General features: G+C 42.2%; 1 protein-coding gene across 4 annotated transcripts in view; it reads right to left on the bottom strand.

Annotated features, from left to right (window-relative positions):
• kctd15b (potassium channel tetramerization domain containing 15b) overlaps positions 1-16,174 on the bottom strand; it is a 74,250-nt gene extending 58,076 nt beyond the window's left edge. Inside the window, exons 1-3 of one of the 4 annotated variants that reach the window (XM_084337378.1) lie at positions 15,798-16,174; positions 15,418-15,539; positions 10,968-11,143 (exon numbers count right to left, since the gene is read on the bottom strand). In XM_084337378.1, the coding sequence (XP_084193504.1) occupies positions 10,968-11,143; positions 15,418-15,456 (215 nt within the window). In that variant the 5' untranslated portion in view covers positions 15,457-15,539; positions 15,798-16,174. Of the gene's footprint in view, positions 1-10,967; positions 11,144-15,082; positions 15,236-15,417 lie in introns of those variants that run through there. The other 3 variants (XM_084337380.1, XM_084337379.1, XM_084337381.1) reach the window with 3 other exon arrangements.
• Positions 16,175-17,548: the final 1,374 nt, after the last annotated feature.

The following is a 17,548-nucleotide window of genomic DNA, read 5'->3' as shown; positions in this document are numbered from 1 at the left end:
ATTTCCACCTTGAGTTTATTCTATTATTTTGATGATGCTCTCCCCAAAAGGTTTTGAAGCACGTTCTCGATAAATGCGTGGGCATGAGTAGTGTGGGCTTTTTTCTAACATGTTGTATTACCCCTAAATTATATACATAAAGAAATGTCCATTGTTCCACTGTAAGCAAAGGTTTTAATCGCATTATTTGTGATGATAGGTCAAAACATTGGAATAATATACTATATGCTATTCACTTTAGCAGTCTTGTAACCACCAGGTTGGACCTATGTTTTTGTCCTCCAAGGGCTGCAACTGGCCAATGTCAGCACTCTGCCCAGTACACTGCTGTCGACAGAGCCCTGTTAGTGGCTGAGGTTTCTTCCCAGTACACTGCTTTCGACAGAGCCCTGTTAGTGGCTGAGGTTTCTTCCCAGTACACTGCTTTCGACAGAGCCCTGTTAGTGGCTGAGGTTTCTTCCCAGTACACTGCTTTCGACAGAGCCCTGTTAGTGGCTGAGGTTTCTTCCCAGTACACTGCTTTCGACAGAGCCCTGTTAGTGGCTGAGGTTTCTTCCCAGTACACTGCTTTCGACAGAGCCCTGTTAGTGGCTGAGGTTTCTTCCCAGTACACTGCTGTCGACAGAGCCCTGTTAGTGGCTGAGGTTTCTTCCCAGTACACTGCTGTCGACAGAGCCCTGTTAGTGGCTGAGGTTGTCTGCTACAGTAGTCACGCCAGCAGAAACTACAGTATCTGGCTAGCACTAGCTCAAGTAAGTATTTCCTTTGCTGTTTATGCATGCTAACATAGGAAGTCATATAAAATAGTTGAAAAGATACATAATATGTCCCCTTTAAGTTACACAATTCACAATGTGTAGTTTTGCCTTGTGTTGTATGTTTGATGCTAGGGACACATTGTTGACAAAAAAAGCTATTCCATTCATTGCCTATTGGGAAGAGTGAGGAGCAGCAGAGAGCAGCAGAGGCCAGAGCTACTGTAGGAAATCGTATGTAGTCACAACAAGGTGTCACTCTTCAACCTTTTCGCCTTTCTCCCGCTCTTGCGTGAGAACGAACGCCAATCCGAGAGCAGATGTCCCGTTACATCTAGAGCATCCACCATGACTTCTGTTCAATTTTAACTGAGAGGCACGTCTCCATTTCACTAAAGATTAACAAAAGGACTGAGCACAAGCGACTGAATCATCACCAATGTGTCCGTATAGCGTGAGAGAGGACTATCTGTCATCTGCACTCCGGCCTGCCAAACCAACAGAGACAGGGGTTTTTCTGCTTAGCTTAGCTGCAGACAGCTCACCCACTAACCCCAAATGCCACATAACTGGATCTGGGGCAAAAGGAGGCCAAAAAGATGGCCGTCCTTCAGGCCATCAAAGTACACACACTTATGTCTGAGTTTGCTAAGATTAAGGCCCTATAAGTAAGAATACTGTAGCCCCTACTGACAACTCTGCTACTAGGCTCTCCCTGTGCCACTGAGGGTGCTGTGTTCACTGCAGCCTCCTGCAGTCAGTCTAATAAGAAGGAGGTGACTGAGAGATGTAGTCGCAATAGATCATTCCATGGATGGGTTAGGAGGAGCCATCCATCAAGCTTGCCATCGATACCTGACAAGAACCCTGTTGCTACTGTATGGTGAGGTTTTCGTATGCAATATTCAAGCAAACCGAGCTCAACAGTTTTCTGGCCTATGAGGGGTGTGTACATCCTAGACAAAGGTCCAGTAAACACAAGCAAACAATCCCAACCATCTTCCACATGCTGCTCACCCTGGTGGCTGCCTGAACCCAGCCCTCCTCTGGGCAACCTCTGCGATGACACTCATGGACCCAGGGGCCTCGTCATCACCCTCTCAAAAACTCCTGCAGGCCATGAAAGCAAGACTGTTTTTGCCATTTGTTGCTTCTCCCAGCTACACCTCAGTTACTGTGAAACTTACACAACAGGCCTTTTGGCTGTGGATATAACCTGCTATTCCAATGCCCCCAATCTTCAATGGGTTGTCTAGTGGGTCGTATGCATTTTACATTCTAGTTCAGAAAATAGATGTCAGTCAATCAATATGCGGCTTGACGATGCAGAATCAGTTCCTGTAGAATGCCGCCTACTTGGACTAAATTACACAGAATTGAGATGGTCCAAGTGTCCGATCAGTGACCCTTGTTCTGCAGCCATGACGGAGGTGGGCCTAACCACGGGCCTTAATAAAAAAAATTATGAATGTTGCTCCTGTTTGCATGTTCTTTTTTTTTATCAAATATTTTTATTTTCTTTTCTTTTTTCCAACATGAAACAAAACATATCACAATACAACAACAACAATACATAAAAAGACTTCCAAAGACAGTAACTCAACACCACATGACAAGACAACAACTGATACAACTGTACAGTGATCATCCTAACATGGACACTCGCTTGTTCTCTCCCCCCCCCCCCCCCCCCCTCCCCCCGCTCACCCCAGGACCTCAACATGAGTTACACTCACAATACATCACTCAGCAAAAAAAACAAGAATCAAAACAAACATTTCCAAACTTATATGCGTTCCCTCAACTTTGCCACTGTAGCCAACCAAATTACGATATCAGATTCCCTAACCCCTATAACATGTGCCGTGGATATCTCCAAATAGATCACGTCAAGGTAGGTGAGAAACCATACCTTTGGACAGAGTCTATCTGGATGAAACCAACGTGAGGCAATCCATTTTCTTGTGGCTGTGAGGCCGGCCAAAATGAGTCTTTTCACCTGTATAGAGGTCTGTAATTGAGAGAGATCATTCAGTAATAATACAGAAGGAGATACAGGTATGGTTAGAGAGAAAATGTCTGAGAGCTGATATGTAACATTTTCCCAAAAAATAACAACAGGAGGGCATTCCCAGTACATATGCATAAATGTACCTGTGGCGCCATTTGGACACAAGGTACATAAAGAGTCAGGTCTGAGACCCATTGAATTCAATCGTCTAGGGGTTAAATAAGTCCTGTGAATAAAATTTAGATGAATCTGTTGGTGATCTGGGTTGTGTGAGGATAACCGAACATTTTCCCAGACTGCATCCCAATCAAAATCTACATCCAACTCCGGAACATCCTTTCTCCAAATCGTATCCAGGGGGAGCTCTTTATACGAGGTCATGAGTAAATGGCGATAAAAGTCAGAGACAAAGCCTCTCGATGTCTCCTTGTCATAAAAGAACTTGTGAAAGCGGTGATGCACTAGTGGAGCATCCCATGGCACGCCATGAGCCTTCAGAGCTGCTCTTATTTGTAAATAAAAGAAAAAGGAGGTTCCGGGGAGATCATATCCGTTGGATATATCCTGGAAAGATCGGAGGCCAGAGTTATCAAAGATATCCCCCAATGTGTGGATACCTTTCTTTTCCCATCTAGGGTACCTAATACGTTGTTGTTCAATAAGGAGAAGATTGTTATTAAATAGAGGGGAATGCGTGTGCCATTGATGGCGGTTTGTACCCACTTTCTGAGTCTCACGCCAAGTTTGGATCACATGTGTGATTAAAGGGCCAAATCTTAATTTACATTGTTTAATTGATATGTTGGTATACACAATATCCTGAAGTCTATATGGGGACACCAACTTCTCCTCCAATGGTCGCCAAGATACAGCTGCTTGAGCATCAAACCAAGTGATCAAAGGTCTCAGAGAGAAAGCCTGAAAATAATATTTAAAGTCTGGAAATGCTAAGCCCCCATCGAGTTTACTCCTTTGGGCAGTTGATCTCTTCAAGCACAGGCGTTTATTGTTCCAAACGAATTTATACGAGGCAGAGTGCAATTTCTGCCAGTAACCAACAGGAGGAGGTAACGGGAGCATGGAGCTGATAAAGTTAATTCTGGGTAAAATATTCATTTTAATTATTGACGCACGGGCCTGTAATGAATTTTTTAATTTGGACCATCTGTTAAAGTCATTCGTAATCCTGTCACCCAAGCTGGAGTAATTATACCTTACCGTCTGGCCAATAGTGGGGAATATTTCAATCCCGAGACATTTAAAGTGCTCCACCATAAGCATGTTTGCCGGTAAGATGGTAGCCTTCGCAGGCTCATTAAGTGGAAGAAAAGCAGATTTTGGCCAGTTGATCTTAAAGCCGGACAGGCTGCCGAATTCATCTATCACGCCGAGCAGATGAGGTAGAGAGACGGAGGGATTTTGCATAAACAGGAGTACATCATCTGCGTATAAGCTAATATGATGATGTGTGCCCTGAATTGAAATAGGAGACATAATTTGGGATTGTCTTATGTATTGAGCTAGGGGTTCGAGGGATAAAGCGAAGAGTCCGGGACTAAGAGGACAACCCTGTCTAGAAGAACGCGAGACAGAGAAGAGTGGTGAACAGAACTTTCCCGTTAAGATCATGGCCGAAGGCTCAGTGTATAGAACTTTGATCATATGAATGAAACCCTCACCCATCCTTCTGAGAACTGCCCATAAGTAAGACCACTCCAATCTGTCAAATGCCTTCATTGCGTCCAAGGATATGACCGCTGTAGGGGCTGCAATATCCTTGCTGGCATTAATCACGTACAGTAACCGTCTGATGTTGTCAGTAACCAGGCGGCCTCTTATGAAGCCGGTCTGATCAGGGTGAACTAGAGATGTCATGTGCTTTTGAAGTCTGGTGGCTAGAACCTTGGCATATAGCTTAAGATCGGCTCCGAGGAGACTTAGGGGCCTGTAGCTGCCACATTCGGTGGGGTCCTTATCCTTCTTGAGTAAAACAGATATAAGCGCCATATTGACATCTCTAGAAAAATTGCATGTTTGCATGTTCTGTAAAAAAAATTAACAAAGTCTCCCTGTTTGGATGGGGTGCTGTCTAACAGTACATGGCAGAGTGCGCCGCAAAGATTAGAACACATTTAGAGGGTTAGAGGACTTTGCAGTACATGGCAGCCTCATACAACCAGGCAACTGTCAGGGTTACTGGTCCTAAATTGGGCTGGAAGGCCATGCTATTTATGCTCCTTAAAAGTTAACTCTAGTATTTCCTAACCTGGACCCTATTTTTCAACCATTTCGAATGTAACTGTGACCTGTATCTGTATGTCTTCTACTACCTGTACCTCCCCTCCCCCCTCCCCCATGCTGCTATGATGCCTGAATTTCCCCAAGGGGATCAATAAAGGAATATCTTATCTTAGTTTATCTAACCGACTGATAGGGGCCATAATCATTAGAATTGATCCAGTATCAAGCAAGCCAGCTTCAGCTGACTGCTGTGTATTTAAATTATAGAAAGATAGAGTCCAGGTTAATAAATACCAGAGCTTTAAAAAATGATATCATAGAAGGCTGCACCTTCTCTAAAAAAAATATTATTTCGATCCAAATCCTTTGGCCAGATCTACTCCTGTGAACGTGCGTCCAATCTGTAGATAAGACCATACTGAACTTCAGATTACCCTCCTCCAAGTTATGAAAGTCGTTCGAAAGTCATTCCTCTATGTCCGGTTCTACAGGGTCATCGTAGCCACTGCTCACACTGTGATAGCAGCTGTCTTACCTATGCCTTAAATTTCTAAAAGTGCTGCTGGTTCCTCCTGACCTTACTGGTACGAACCATTCCAGTGCTAAGCACCGCCTCAAGCAGTCAATGAAATAGAGTGAAAGCACGTGATGGCCAGGGAGTCTTGGTGACAGAATTGGTGGCAGGTTGCCCTGCAACATCCTAGATCAAATGTGTCTTCAACATAACCCACTTCCCTCGACCATAAAGCAAAGGATTGAGGTCCATGGGAAATAATGAGGTCCATAGGTGGTCCAGTTCTGGTTGCCAGAGCAGGACCAGTTTTAGGCCATGTGTTTGAGCCAAATATTCAACAACTGGCCCAGATCTTGTTTGCCATCTTCATGCACAGTTCAAGATAAGATATTCCTTTATTGATCCCCTTGAGGAAATTCGCATACCACAGGCCAGTGTAGATCGAATGTCAACAGTGCCAACTTGAAGCCATATCTGGGTCAGATCTGGTTATAGTGGCTTCGTTCATCCTGCCCCAAAAAGGGTCCTACTCTGGCAATCAGATCCGGACCACTCATGGATCGTCATTCTTTGTTGTATGAGGGCAGAGTGAAGTGGGTTATGCGGTCCATCACTGGGCTGGACCAAATTCTATATGCAGGTATGGTACCAATATTTTAGATAAAATACAGAGGTGAGTCAAAGCACTGTCCATTAGGCTCCGTTTATTTGCTTGACAATTTAAAAGAAAGATTGTACGGATTTGTAGAGCAAGAATCTCAAATTAGTTTATCAAATTAATCTTTAATAAATTATTGACAGGACTTCGGCGTAATACGACACTTGTTACCGCCCACCATCAACGGTTGACCTCTTCAAATAGTGTGCTTTGAGATGGAGGGGTTAGTTATGAAGTTGGCTACAGGGGCTCATCAAGGCAAAGGCTGGAAATTGCTATAATCTGTTAGCCTAGATCCCACAATGTCTGCACCATGCCTCAAGATACATTTGGACAGATATTCATTTCTCTCATTCCTGGTGTGGTTTCCCTGGTGTCTTACCTGTAGGTACCTCATCAACTAGTCCATGAGAGGAGAATCCATAAATGAGATAGAAAGAACCCACACACTATCCTGCTCCAACACTTGTTTTCCGGACAAAATGTTGAGCCCAGTGGATTTTCATCAGGTCGAACCACCTCATCCAGTAGGTCAAATGATAATTACACTGTATCATTTTGAAAATACATCTATTTGTATGAACATTCACCGGAGGAAAATAACCTGGAAAGTCTGCTCAGCATCAATGTATGATTTACCCAACAGATCTGTAGAACTTAAACCTCCTCAACGGTTTCTCTGCACATATCTATCCTCTCTCCCAGAAACAGCTCTTGGCACTCAGGGCTCAGCTTCACTGTTATCATTGTCATTTTGATGTAATCGGCTCTTTAATCACGGTAACAGCTTTTATGTCAGTTGACGGAAGTTGAACAACAAAGAAAATCATGCAAAAAAAGAAAATCCTGTTCACACACACTCTCTCTCTCTCTCTCTCTCTCTCTCTCTCTCTACCCTAGCCCTGTCAAATTATATTACAAGACATAGAGGAAGGGAGTCGCAATGGGAATCTCAATGCACACACAGCTGGACTGACTTAAGAGTCTCCATCTCTGAGACAAATTGCATTGAATTTTCATTACAATCCCTTGCTTTGTAAAAGTGTCCGAGCCTGTATTAAAGGGGGGCTGTATCAGGTATATATTCGAACAGCCAACACGAGGGGTTAGAATTCTAACCCTATCATGATGAATTTGTATTTTTTTTTCTCTCTCTCTTTCCAGTTGACTGTATACAGAAGCTGAGCAAATATGCTCTCCCTCCATCTCTCCCTTCCTCCTATCCTCTCTTTCTCTCTCTCCCTCCATCTCTCCCCTCCTCCTATCCTCTCTTTCTCTCTCTCCCTCCATCTCTCCCTTCCTCCTATCCTCTCTTTCTCTCTCTCTATCTTTCGCCTTCTCCCTTTCTCTCTGGAAATCGATGCAAAATGCTTTATAAAAAACCAATACTCATCTCCCTGTTCAGCCTGAGGTGTTCCTTTCTCATATGGTCTTGCAATTCTTCCAGCTAGAATTTCACCATACCCCTCCAGGCTAACTCTGTTTTTCATCTCCACTTTTTTAAAAAGCAATTAAAATGCTGCCTGTTTTTCTTTGCTCCCCCCCCCCCCCCCCCCTCCCCCCACTCCCTCCTCCATTTTCTGTATCTCTCCTGGTCTCAGTTTCTCCTTTTGGTAAATCACTGATTGGTGGGGGGGGGTGCCCTATACTGTGTGTCTGCCCTTTTGAAAAGCAGGTAGAGATCCAGTAGTAAGAGAGAGGGGGAGAGACAGTGACAGAGAGAGAGAGGGGGAGAGGGAGAGAGAGTGACAGAGAGAGAGTGACATAAATAGATAGAAAAAGAGAGGGAGACAGGGAAAGAGAAAGAGAGAGAGTGACAGAGAGAGAGAAATATATAGAAAAATGATAAATAGATATGGAAAAGAGAGGGAGGGAAAGAGAGAGAGAGAGATAGAGAGAGAAGAGAAAGAGGGGGAAGTAAAATGAAGAGAGTGGTGGGTGTAGGAGTTTGTCAAGGACAGGAACCGCTCAGATCTGCCATCCCAGCGGTGCCAAGTGGAGGCAGCGGGCGGTAGGTGGGCATCTCATAGACTCACACATGTCAGACTCATCCTCTCCACAACTTCAGCTACAGTAACGCTTTGGAGCCCAAAGAGATCCATGGCCGGGGGCGTGGGCGGGTCGAGTGCAGATATCACTCTGTTTCCACCATGAAAGGAAAAGACGCTATCTGTCTCTCATGGACTCTCAATGAATTCCAGCCTTCAGAGCAGGATGAGGAGAAACAAAACACCCAGAGACCTTGGGTGAATTCATCCACTGCAGGGGAAACAGTGGTGTATTGTCAGAGTCTTGTTTGTTAAGAGTCTATATACGTTGCCCTTAAAAGGTATTTGAAACCCTTCCGGTGGCTGTATGCGTACAATAGTAAATTGTGAAATTATCTTATGTTGGACTTCCCTCTGATCACCTGTCACCTCACAGGATTACTGGGAAGCAAACACTTTTAATTCATGCTAACTCTTTGCTTGTGTGTATTACTGATATTGATTTGAAATGAATTCCCCCACTGCAGTTCTTTCATTTTGTGATATCGGTACAATGTTATATATTTGTTCCGCCCTACTGGATGATACACGTGACGGGATGTGTTCCAAGAGCTCTAAGTAGTGGTAAGTCAAACATGAAAACTAAGTGTGGATGATATTTACCCAATGAATACCTCACGTATAGTCAATAATGTTGCAGTGTCGTAGTGGTAAACTGTACATTACAGTGCAGTCATGAAAGTGAAACCAGTATAAATATCATCTCTGGACACCAAAAGAAGAAGTCAGTCATCAAAAGATAAATGTGAAGAGGTCCCTTTCAAAATAGTTCCCTTGTCACTTGGAACATTATCCCGATTCCCTCCAGTTTCAGTTCCTCTGCATCCTGAAGGCTCCACAGAGCGCACATGAATGTTTCATGACCCCTGTCCCTTAATGTGGCCCGAACAGAGGAAGATGAATAGCCACACATTACTTACTAGACTAAGTTTCTCTTTGCACTCTGCATTATTAAGGGGACAATCTATTAAAAGTAATCATCAACTTAAAAAATTCTTTAACCTTGTTACTTAATTGTCAAGTTTGGGGTTTTTCCACGAGGAGGCCACTGACTGGACCGGATATGGTCTAGAACACTGCATACACCGGAGCTATTCCAGTGTAATTGTTTTGCTTTCTGTCAGACATTATCCTAATTCACACAAAAGGGCTTCTCCTCCACTGGCTCCAGTGGAAAGTGCAGCCCTCGGGCCAACTGTACAACGAGGAGGCAGAGTGACACAGAGACAGAGATGGGGGGAGAGAGAGAGCGAGAGAGAGAGAGAGAGATAGAGTGAGAGAGAGAGCGAGAGAGAGAGAGCGAGAGAGAGAGAGAGATCCGACATTCACATTGGTATCCTGTCATTACCGTCACTGTAAAGGAAAACACAGTGTTTTGGGAGCTGTCTGACATGACTCCATTTGCATGTTTTTTTTTGTGTGCTCTAAGTCTTTGTAACGTGCAAAATCATTGTGAGGTTCTGATGCAGTTTAGGAAAGATGAGGAAAAAAGAAATGTTAAAATATGTTTAATCTTTTGAGAAACAAACAACAACAAAAAGCCTCTTTTGTATGTCTGTAAAAAGTGTCTGGTGTGATGTGGATTCATTATGTTGTGAGCCTCATAACAACAGAGAACATATAATCCTTGTAATCTTAGATTAATGTGATAGATTTTTTATAATATATATATTTTTGTAATCCTTTTTACTGAATCTGATGTTTTGAAGCCCAGCCCATTCAATAAACAGTGCAACGCACAGAGCAGATTGAAGCGAGATGGTAAACCAGACCTTAACAATTAAAACAAAACAATAATAGGCTAAACCATTCCCTGGTATGAACTTACATGTTACATCAGTTGAGTTAAAGAGTAAAGGAGCCAGAGACACAGTTGAAACAGTCATTGATTTCCTGCCAGAGGACCCAGTGAAGATCACAGAGGTTCTGTTACCAGGAGGATTACATACGGATACTTTACTGTTAGCCATCTAGTCAGATTTTCCAACAAACTGATATGTTTACCTTGGCTGAAATGGAACAACTGAAGTCGACACTAAGACGGTGTGTATAGCACAATACACTTGAAGCAGCAAGGAGTCATTTCTATAGAAAGCTTCCACTGATCAGCTGTTAAGTTATAGGCTATACTTTTAGCTGTGTGTCATTTGAACGCAGCGGGGTTTTTCTTTTAAACAGTCAGGCCATTAGCTGAGGCATGCTCATCACGGTGTAAACATGCAACCAAACCTGCAGATACAACCCAAGTATTACAAACAAACGTATATAATTGGGGTTAAAATCCCACTTTACACATCACAGTACCCTGATATTTGAAAAAGGCTATGGAGGACATTTACTTCATCAGTTGAATACATTTTGGAGTGTTTCTTCTCTAAGTTTTACTAAGCAAATAAAACTAAAATAAAATAAAAAATCAAGTAGCTATTTTAGTATTTTATCATTAATTAGCTCATTCAAAACGAACCATTAGAGACTAATAATTGGACTAGAGATGTAAAGTCATATTAAGATGGATACAGAAAGATACAGTAGGCTAGCCTATACTGCACAAATAAATACATACCTTCACCTCAAACCAATGACTAATGTGACTTGTTTTATAACATTATATTTGAAAATTCCACAACATGAAAATACTTTGGGCTCATTTCCCAAATTCCGAGAGAAATTTCTAAATCTATCGATTAAATCGTGTAAAAGTTTAATACAACAGAATAGGCTATAGAGGTATACTTACCGAGAGTCGGGGTACTTGGTTAATGTAGCCAAGCTACTCGTGTACATGTGTCCGCCAACGTCAATGTGAACGGGAGCATTCGACTTTGTCAGCTGCGCCGGCAGAGGGATTCCCTGCGAGGCCAGAGGAGAGACCGGGGACCGGGTCAAAGAGAGGCGTGACATGCTTCTTCCTTCCTGAAAACAAGTGTATAGAAAAGCCATCGAAATAAATGGTTCTACTCGGGACAGCGGATATCTTCCAGTGCTGCGCATCTGAATCCCATCAGATCACTTCCATGTCTGTCTGGTCGCATATTTAGCTTAAGAATTATTGCCACCGCTCTAATTAAGTATGTTTGCATCTTTTCATTCTGCACCGGGGGCGTGGATAGGAGGCTGCTTATTAGGGAGCCAGAGAGAAAGAGGAATGCTAGGTGTCAGCCTCTAGGGGCAGAAAACAAACTGCTGCTGCAATATTCTAATTAAAGGTCGCGTTATGCGTTAGACGTGATATGCCCAGACACACCAACCACCAATCTGAGAGCAAGGAATCGAGGGCATTCTGCAACTTTGTTCTTGAAACACACACACACACACACACACACACACACACACACACACACACACACACACACACACACACACACACACACACACACACACACACACACACACACACACACAGAGAGAGAGAGAGAGAGAGAGAGAGAGAGAGAGAGAGAGAGAGAGAGAGAGAGAGAGAGAGAGAGAGAGAGAGAGAGAGAGAGAGAGAGAGAGAGAGAGAGAGAGAGACCGAGAGCAGTTTTACAGACACAGGCGCAAACGTATTATTAGGATTGATCCCTGTGTGACTGATTGCCATGCTTTTGCGTAAAACACGATAGCCATTTTCTACGTAATAACTTAATTTACAGCCAGGCAGCATTATGGTGTATATGCTTATAACAAGAATGCATCATTCAATCTAAAAGAGAAGAGCACCACCTATATATAACGTTAGTCAAATTATAAATGCGTTGTGAGTGTGACTGATTATTAGATTAATTATCTCCTGTTCTTATGCTATAGTTACACCTATATATATATATATATATATATATATATATATATATATATATATATATATATATATATATATATATATATATATATATATATATATATATATATATATATATATATATATATATATATCAACAGCATGAGATCAAATAAAATATGACAATAGGCCTGTAACATAATTTACTACAATAACAAACAACGGAGGTGCATCAGGACTCGGAGGTTAACTCTGATGTGACAGTTGATGCGGACTGTGCATCCATTACGCACTATAGTCCCCGGTCCTCCATCCATTACGCACTATAGTCCCCGGTCCTCCACAACTCCGAGGTCACTCAGAAAATGCGCTGCAGGTCAGGGCACAGCGATACAATCCGTCGGAACCTCTGCGTTTTATTGATGGATATATGGCACTGGGAGAATTTAAGGCAACATCTCATCTTCACTTGTACTTACAGCCTATTTCAGTCAACTTTTCTGAGGAATAGCCTGGACTTAATCCCAAAGCCATTAAAAAGTATAGTAAATTGTTGCCCCATAGGCCTCAAATTAAATATCCAGCTCTTGGAACCTCAATTGTATATAGCTTAAGAAAAAAATTGGAGAAACTTCAAAACGTCCCACAGTTATATATAGTGTCGAGACCAGATGGCTCAAGGCGCATTCCATTAGGCTTGTATTGTGTTCAAATCTGGCCTGAGGCCTTTGCTGCAGGTCATCCCTTTCCTCTCTCCCTCCGAATCTCGGTTGTAAAACTCTCTGTCTAAAGCAGATACTCACAGGGCTATTCAACTGGCGGCCCGCGGGATGATTCTGACCGGCCCGCCAAAGATTACATGATAATAAAAAAAAATAAAAAAAAAATAAAAAAAAAATATTTTTTTTAAATATTTTTTTTTGTTTTTTTTTTTTACTTTTTTCTTTTCATGTCAACGTTAACACGCACAGTTGAGCCAAAAGTCACTCAATTAATGACAGATTTCATTGATAAATTGAGGGAAAACTTTGCAAGTCGATTTGATGAATTTGACATGTCCAGAGAATTGATGCATTTTGTGAGCAACCCATTTGCCAATGTAGCTGCTATTTCCACAAAAGGACAAGAGTTCCTTGCATCACTTCACATTGTTGAAGGTCTCCTGCAACTTGAAATAATTGACATGCAAGCTAGCTTCATCTGCTCTGAAGCAGGCACTTGAGAATGAATCCACCACAACATTTTGGATAAAGTGTATTCATGTCAAGACATTCCCCAAAATAAAAACGCTGGCAATATCTGTGCTAACAATGTTTGGCTCAACATACACCTGTGAATCCAGTTTCTCTCACATGAATTCCATTAAAACAAGCAACCGTGCCTCCTTGACAAATGAGCATTTGCATCACTGTTTGCGGGTAGCCCTCACTTCCTATGAACCCTCTTTCTCTGCCATTGCCCAGTCAAATAAGTGCAATCGCTCTCATTAGATGTGTGTATGTAGGCTAGGCCTGTCTGCCCCCCACCCCCCTGATGTTTGAGAGTTAAGAGTGGACAATAAGTGCTAATAAGATACTGTGATTTGCTGTTGTTGCACAGACATGAAGCACTTTTTCATAACCTCAGCTGCACTATAAATGTGTTTTTTTGTTCAAGTGTTGATGTTAGAATGTTCAGATGCACATCATGCACTTGTTTGTTTTTTATTTTATTTTTATATTGAAATGTTGAAGAGGAGATGTTGCAGTTGTTGCACAGTCATAAATGAAGCACTTTCTGCAGGAGATGTTGCAGATGTGGCACATAAATGAAGCACTTTTTTTTTTAAAGTATACTACTTTTGCAATGTAGTTAAATAAAAGTTGTGAAAATGTGGTTGCGTGTTGTGTCAAGTGTACATATATTCATAGCACGGGGAGGCGCCGTGGCAGTCCGGCCCCTGGCCCCTTGGGTTTCTGACAATGTGGCCCCCTGAACAATTTAGTTGAATAGCCCATACTGTATGTGCATAAATATGGCTAGCCTATTGGGATAGTACACTCACGACTTTAAAGACATTTCATAGACTTGTTTTCCATGCAGACGCACATTTGCGACGTTGTTATTAAACAAGGTAGGCTAAACCAAGACAGTAGTGTTCTAACCGCAGATCATGACACTGGCTCCGGGCGAGGTGGCCTCTGGCACAAAGGACTACAGAATGTTCCAGGGTGTTGCTGCCCGCTTCACTGCTCAGATGAAGCAGGATATTCAATTATAATATTTCAGACCACAGCGAAAGGAAGACTTCAAAAGACTTGAGAAGTTTGGGGTCCAATAACCCATCTCTTCATGTAGCCAAGGGCAATATGTTGGAATGTTGTGAGGAATATTATACTCTCTCTCCCTCTCTCTCTCTCTCTCCCTCCCGTCTCGCTCTCTCTATTAATCAATCAATTGATCAATGACCCCACTATAGCCTATAACACACACACACACAGAGAGCGAGAGGGGGGAGAGAGACACACACATGCATCTGTAAAAAATAATAGAGCGCTATAGGATCAACTTTTTAAATAGAAAATATCATGGTTGTAACTGGTTTTCCACCAGTAGCCAGCTTTATGCCTATACTCTATTTCATAACCAATTGCATTGACACATCCGGGAAGTAAGCATTGTGCGTAATACAATTGGTTCTAAACAGTAGAATAAAAAAAATGACATCAACACTGTTCAACGTAACAGTGCGCATATATGCCCGAGAATAACCTAATTCTACCAAATGCTCAATATGGCGTCTTATTAAATACAGTACCATAAAAGCATACAGAACACGTGTAATTTCAAAAGGCGCGTAATTGACGCGTAAAATAGTCTATTTGTAACTTGTAAGCGAAGAGTATATCGTCTACAATGAAGGGAATCATCATCAAGCCTCGAATAATTTGGTCGTGTCCAGATTGGACAGAACATCGTTACTGTTGAAGTTCATGGCTATACTCGCGGCAACTACAAGGTTATAGAGAACGACTACTTTTTTGAAAATTAGACTACAGACTAGGTTAGCTACACCATGCGAAAAACATTATTTTTTATATAAACGTGTACCGTACCGTTTCAAACATTGTAGGAGTCCAGGACTGAGAATCCGTGTCAGTATCAATCAGTCCCCGCTGATGTCTGCACGCGCGCCCCCCCGTTCAAAAGCCCTATACTTTCTACATGAGGCTACCAAGCGCTCCTCATGGAGTCGAACCCAGTCTCCAAACGAACTCTTGACACCGTATCCTCAACCTGCTTTAAAACACCAGGTTCTAGAAGTGATAGATTAGTTGCAACACGGTCGCCCTGTGGCTTTAAAATGTCTATTGCTCGGGCTGGTTTGACTTGTTCATTACACCAAGCTCGTTCCACCAAAAGCGCACAGGAAGCAAAGCGACGTTCTTACCTTGTACATGTACATAGATGTGATATATCCTTCCCCCATACACTTAATATTTGTGTTGTTGGAATCCTGCTTCGTATTTCAGGTTCTTCTCTGCCTTCTTTTGCTTAAATGAAACTGCCGGTCTGTTATGAGAAAGAAGAAAGACAATAATCCGTCTCTAAATAACAGAGCAGAGCTCAAAAAGAATTCCTGCTCCGGGCTTCTCCACACGCCTCTGGGGCAGGGATTAGGGTACAATTAGCTCAACTCCACTCTCGCCCAGGCAATTTTCCTCAAGGAACGCACTATTCCCTATTCCCGAAATTATGACTGCACAGATATAATAACTTATGTTATTTTTTCTGTGAATTCCGGCAAAAGTAAAACATAAATAAATATACCATTCCCCCTTAACGTTTTAAAGTTGTGGTTTGCATGGGGTATAGGTTGAATGCGGTGTCCAGTTAAGCCTGTCAGGCAAGTAAGTGTCAGTCGCTCAATAGATTTAGAGCAGGAAAAAACTGATTTTAATCATTGTCATTTCGTCTGATGTAATAGCTCCCCGGGCATCTTCAGCTAGCAGGCATGCATTTCCATCTCCAGCCTTGCTCAATTTAAAGTCAAACAACAGCCTGCCACAGTCCTTGACTTGGGTATAATAAGGCGCAGTAACTTGTTGATAAAGTCTTGGTAAAAATATATATATATGCTGGAAATGAAGATATATCCCTGGAACACTTTTCATGCGGCGATTTCCCCTGTCCTCGCTGCCTTAATGTCTCGAATTGCAACGCCAAATTTCCTGTAGGCCATTAAAACCAAATGACGTCTATCGACATGCATGCTGCTGCTATTGCAAAAAAAAAGCGCCCTCACACAACCTGCCTCCGGCTAAACGCGCCATTTCAATTATAGCACGCGGCTAGATGGAGATGTCTGCCGTGAAGATGTCCCATGCAAACAGGGATGACGACTGCTATAGGGCTGCCTAGATTAATATGGAAATACAATTGTTAATGGTTTAAAAATAATGTCTCTACACACAAGACAACAAACTAGACATGTTGTATTGTAATGTGTATTATGTGGCTATGCCAAATAAACGCACACAAAAGGTATGTTACAATTTCAAAAGATTTCGTATAATTGGGCACATTTATACCACGCGTTGTTATTTTCCAACACCGAACGTGTATGTTCAGGCGAATACTGTTACAGCACAAACTGTTGGACCACTTTTACATTGACGTGAGACAGTCAAGTGTGATGATAGGGTAGACTATTCTCTCTTCCAGGTGCGCACACACTGCCGACATTATTTATTTATTTGTATGTTTGTTTATTTGCGTGCAAATAATTGTGAATAATTGATGCTGCATTGAGCCTAGTAATTACTGTGTTCCACAATCAAGAATGTTTTTCTTTTCTTCCCGTTTCTTGATATTTGGCGCCAACCAGTGTAGAGAATGATTATTGGTCAAAGAGAAGAACTCATTTGGAGTGTTCTCTTTTGTGACATCATCATGATTGATGACTCATATTCAAAAAAACATTTTCCTGGTGATTTTCGACCGTGGGTTCCGGCTGAGCACGATTAAGGTGTGAGGATGCCTGATCCTTTATGTTGGCATATTCTCGTAACGTAACGATATAGACACCACACCAGAGCGCGTGCCTCTAAGCGCCCCTCTTGCAGTGTAGAGCCCACGAGTCTTGCCCCTTGGCATAGATTTGTTGTCTCCAGGAGAACAAACTAGAGGGGAAACTGGATTTTTTTTTCACTCATTAAAGTAACAACCCCGGAGTTAGTTCAATTACATAAAGTATGCAGGGATGTTGTAAATTTAAAGATTTAAATAGCTTACAAAGTTGCCCCGGGCCCCATCAGTTAATTTCCTTAATTTATGGATTTTAGCGGAGTGTCTGATGATGTGAAAAGAAGAAGTAGGTCATCAGCTTGAGGATTTGCATGCAGTGCACAGTTTATAATAGACCACATAGCCTACACCTGTCCTTACTGACCAGTAGCTCAGCAGGTGAATGCAATGATAACAGGTTTCTTATAGTGTCCTATAAATAAACACAAGATAAATAAAAAAAAAAAAAACTATACCGACACAAGATCTCTCTTTTTTTCTGCCAGGGAACAAAC

This window comes from Notolepis coatsorum, assembly GCF_963971535.1.
Source record: "Notolepis coatsorum genome assembly, chromosome: 20".
Taxonomy (NCBI): Eukaryota; Metazoa; Chordata; class Actinopteri; order Aulopiformes; family Paralepididae; genus Notolepis; species Notolepis coatsorum.
Note: the sequence above shows the minus strand (reverse complement) of the source record. Positions and strands in the feature narration are given on the sequence as shown.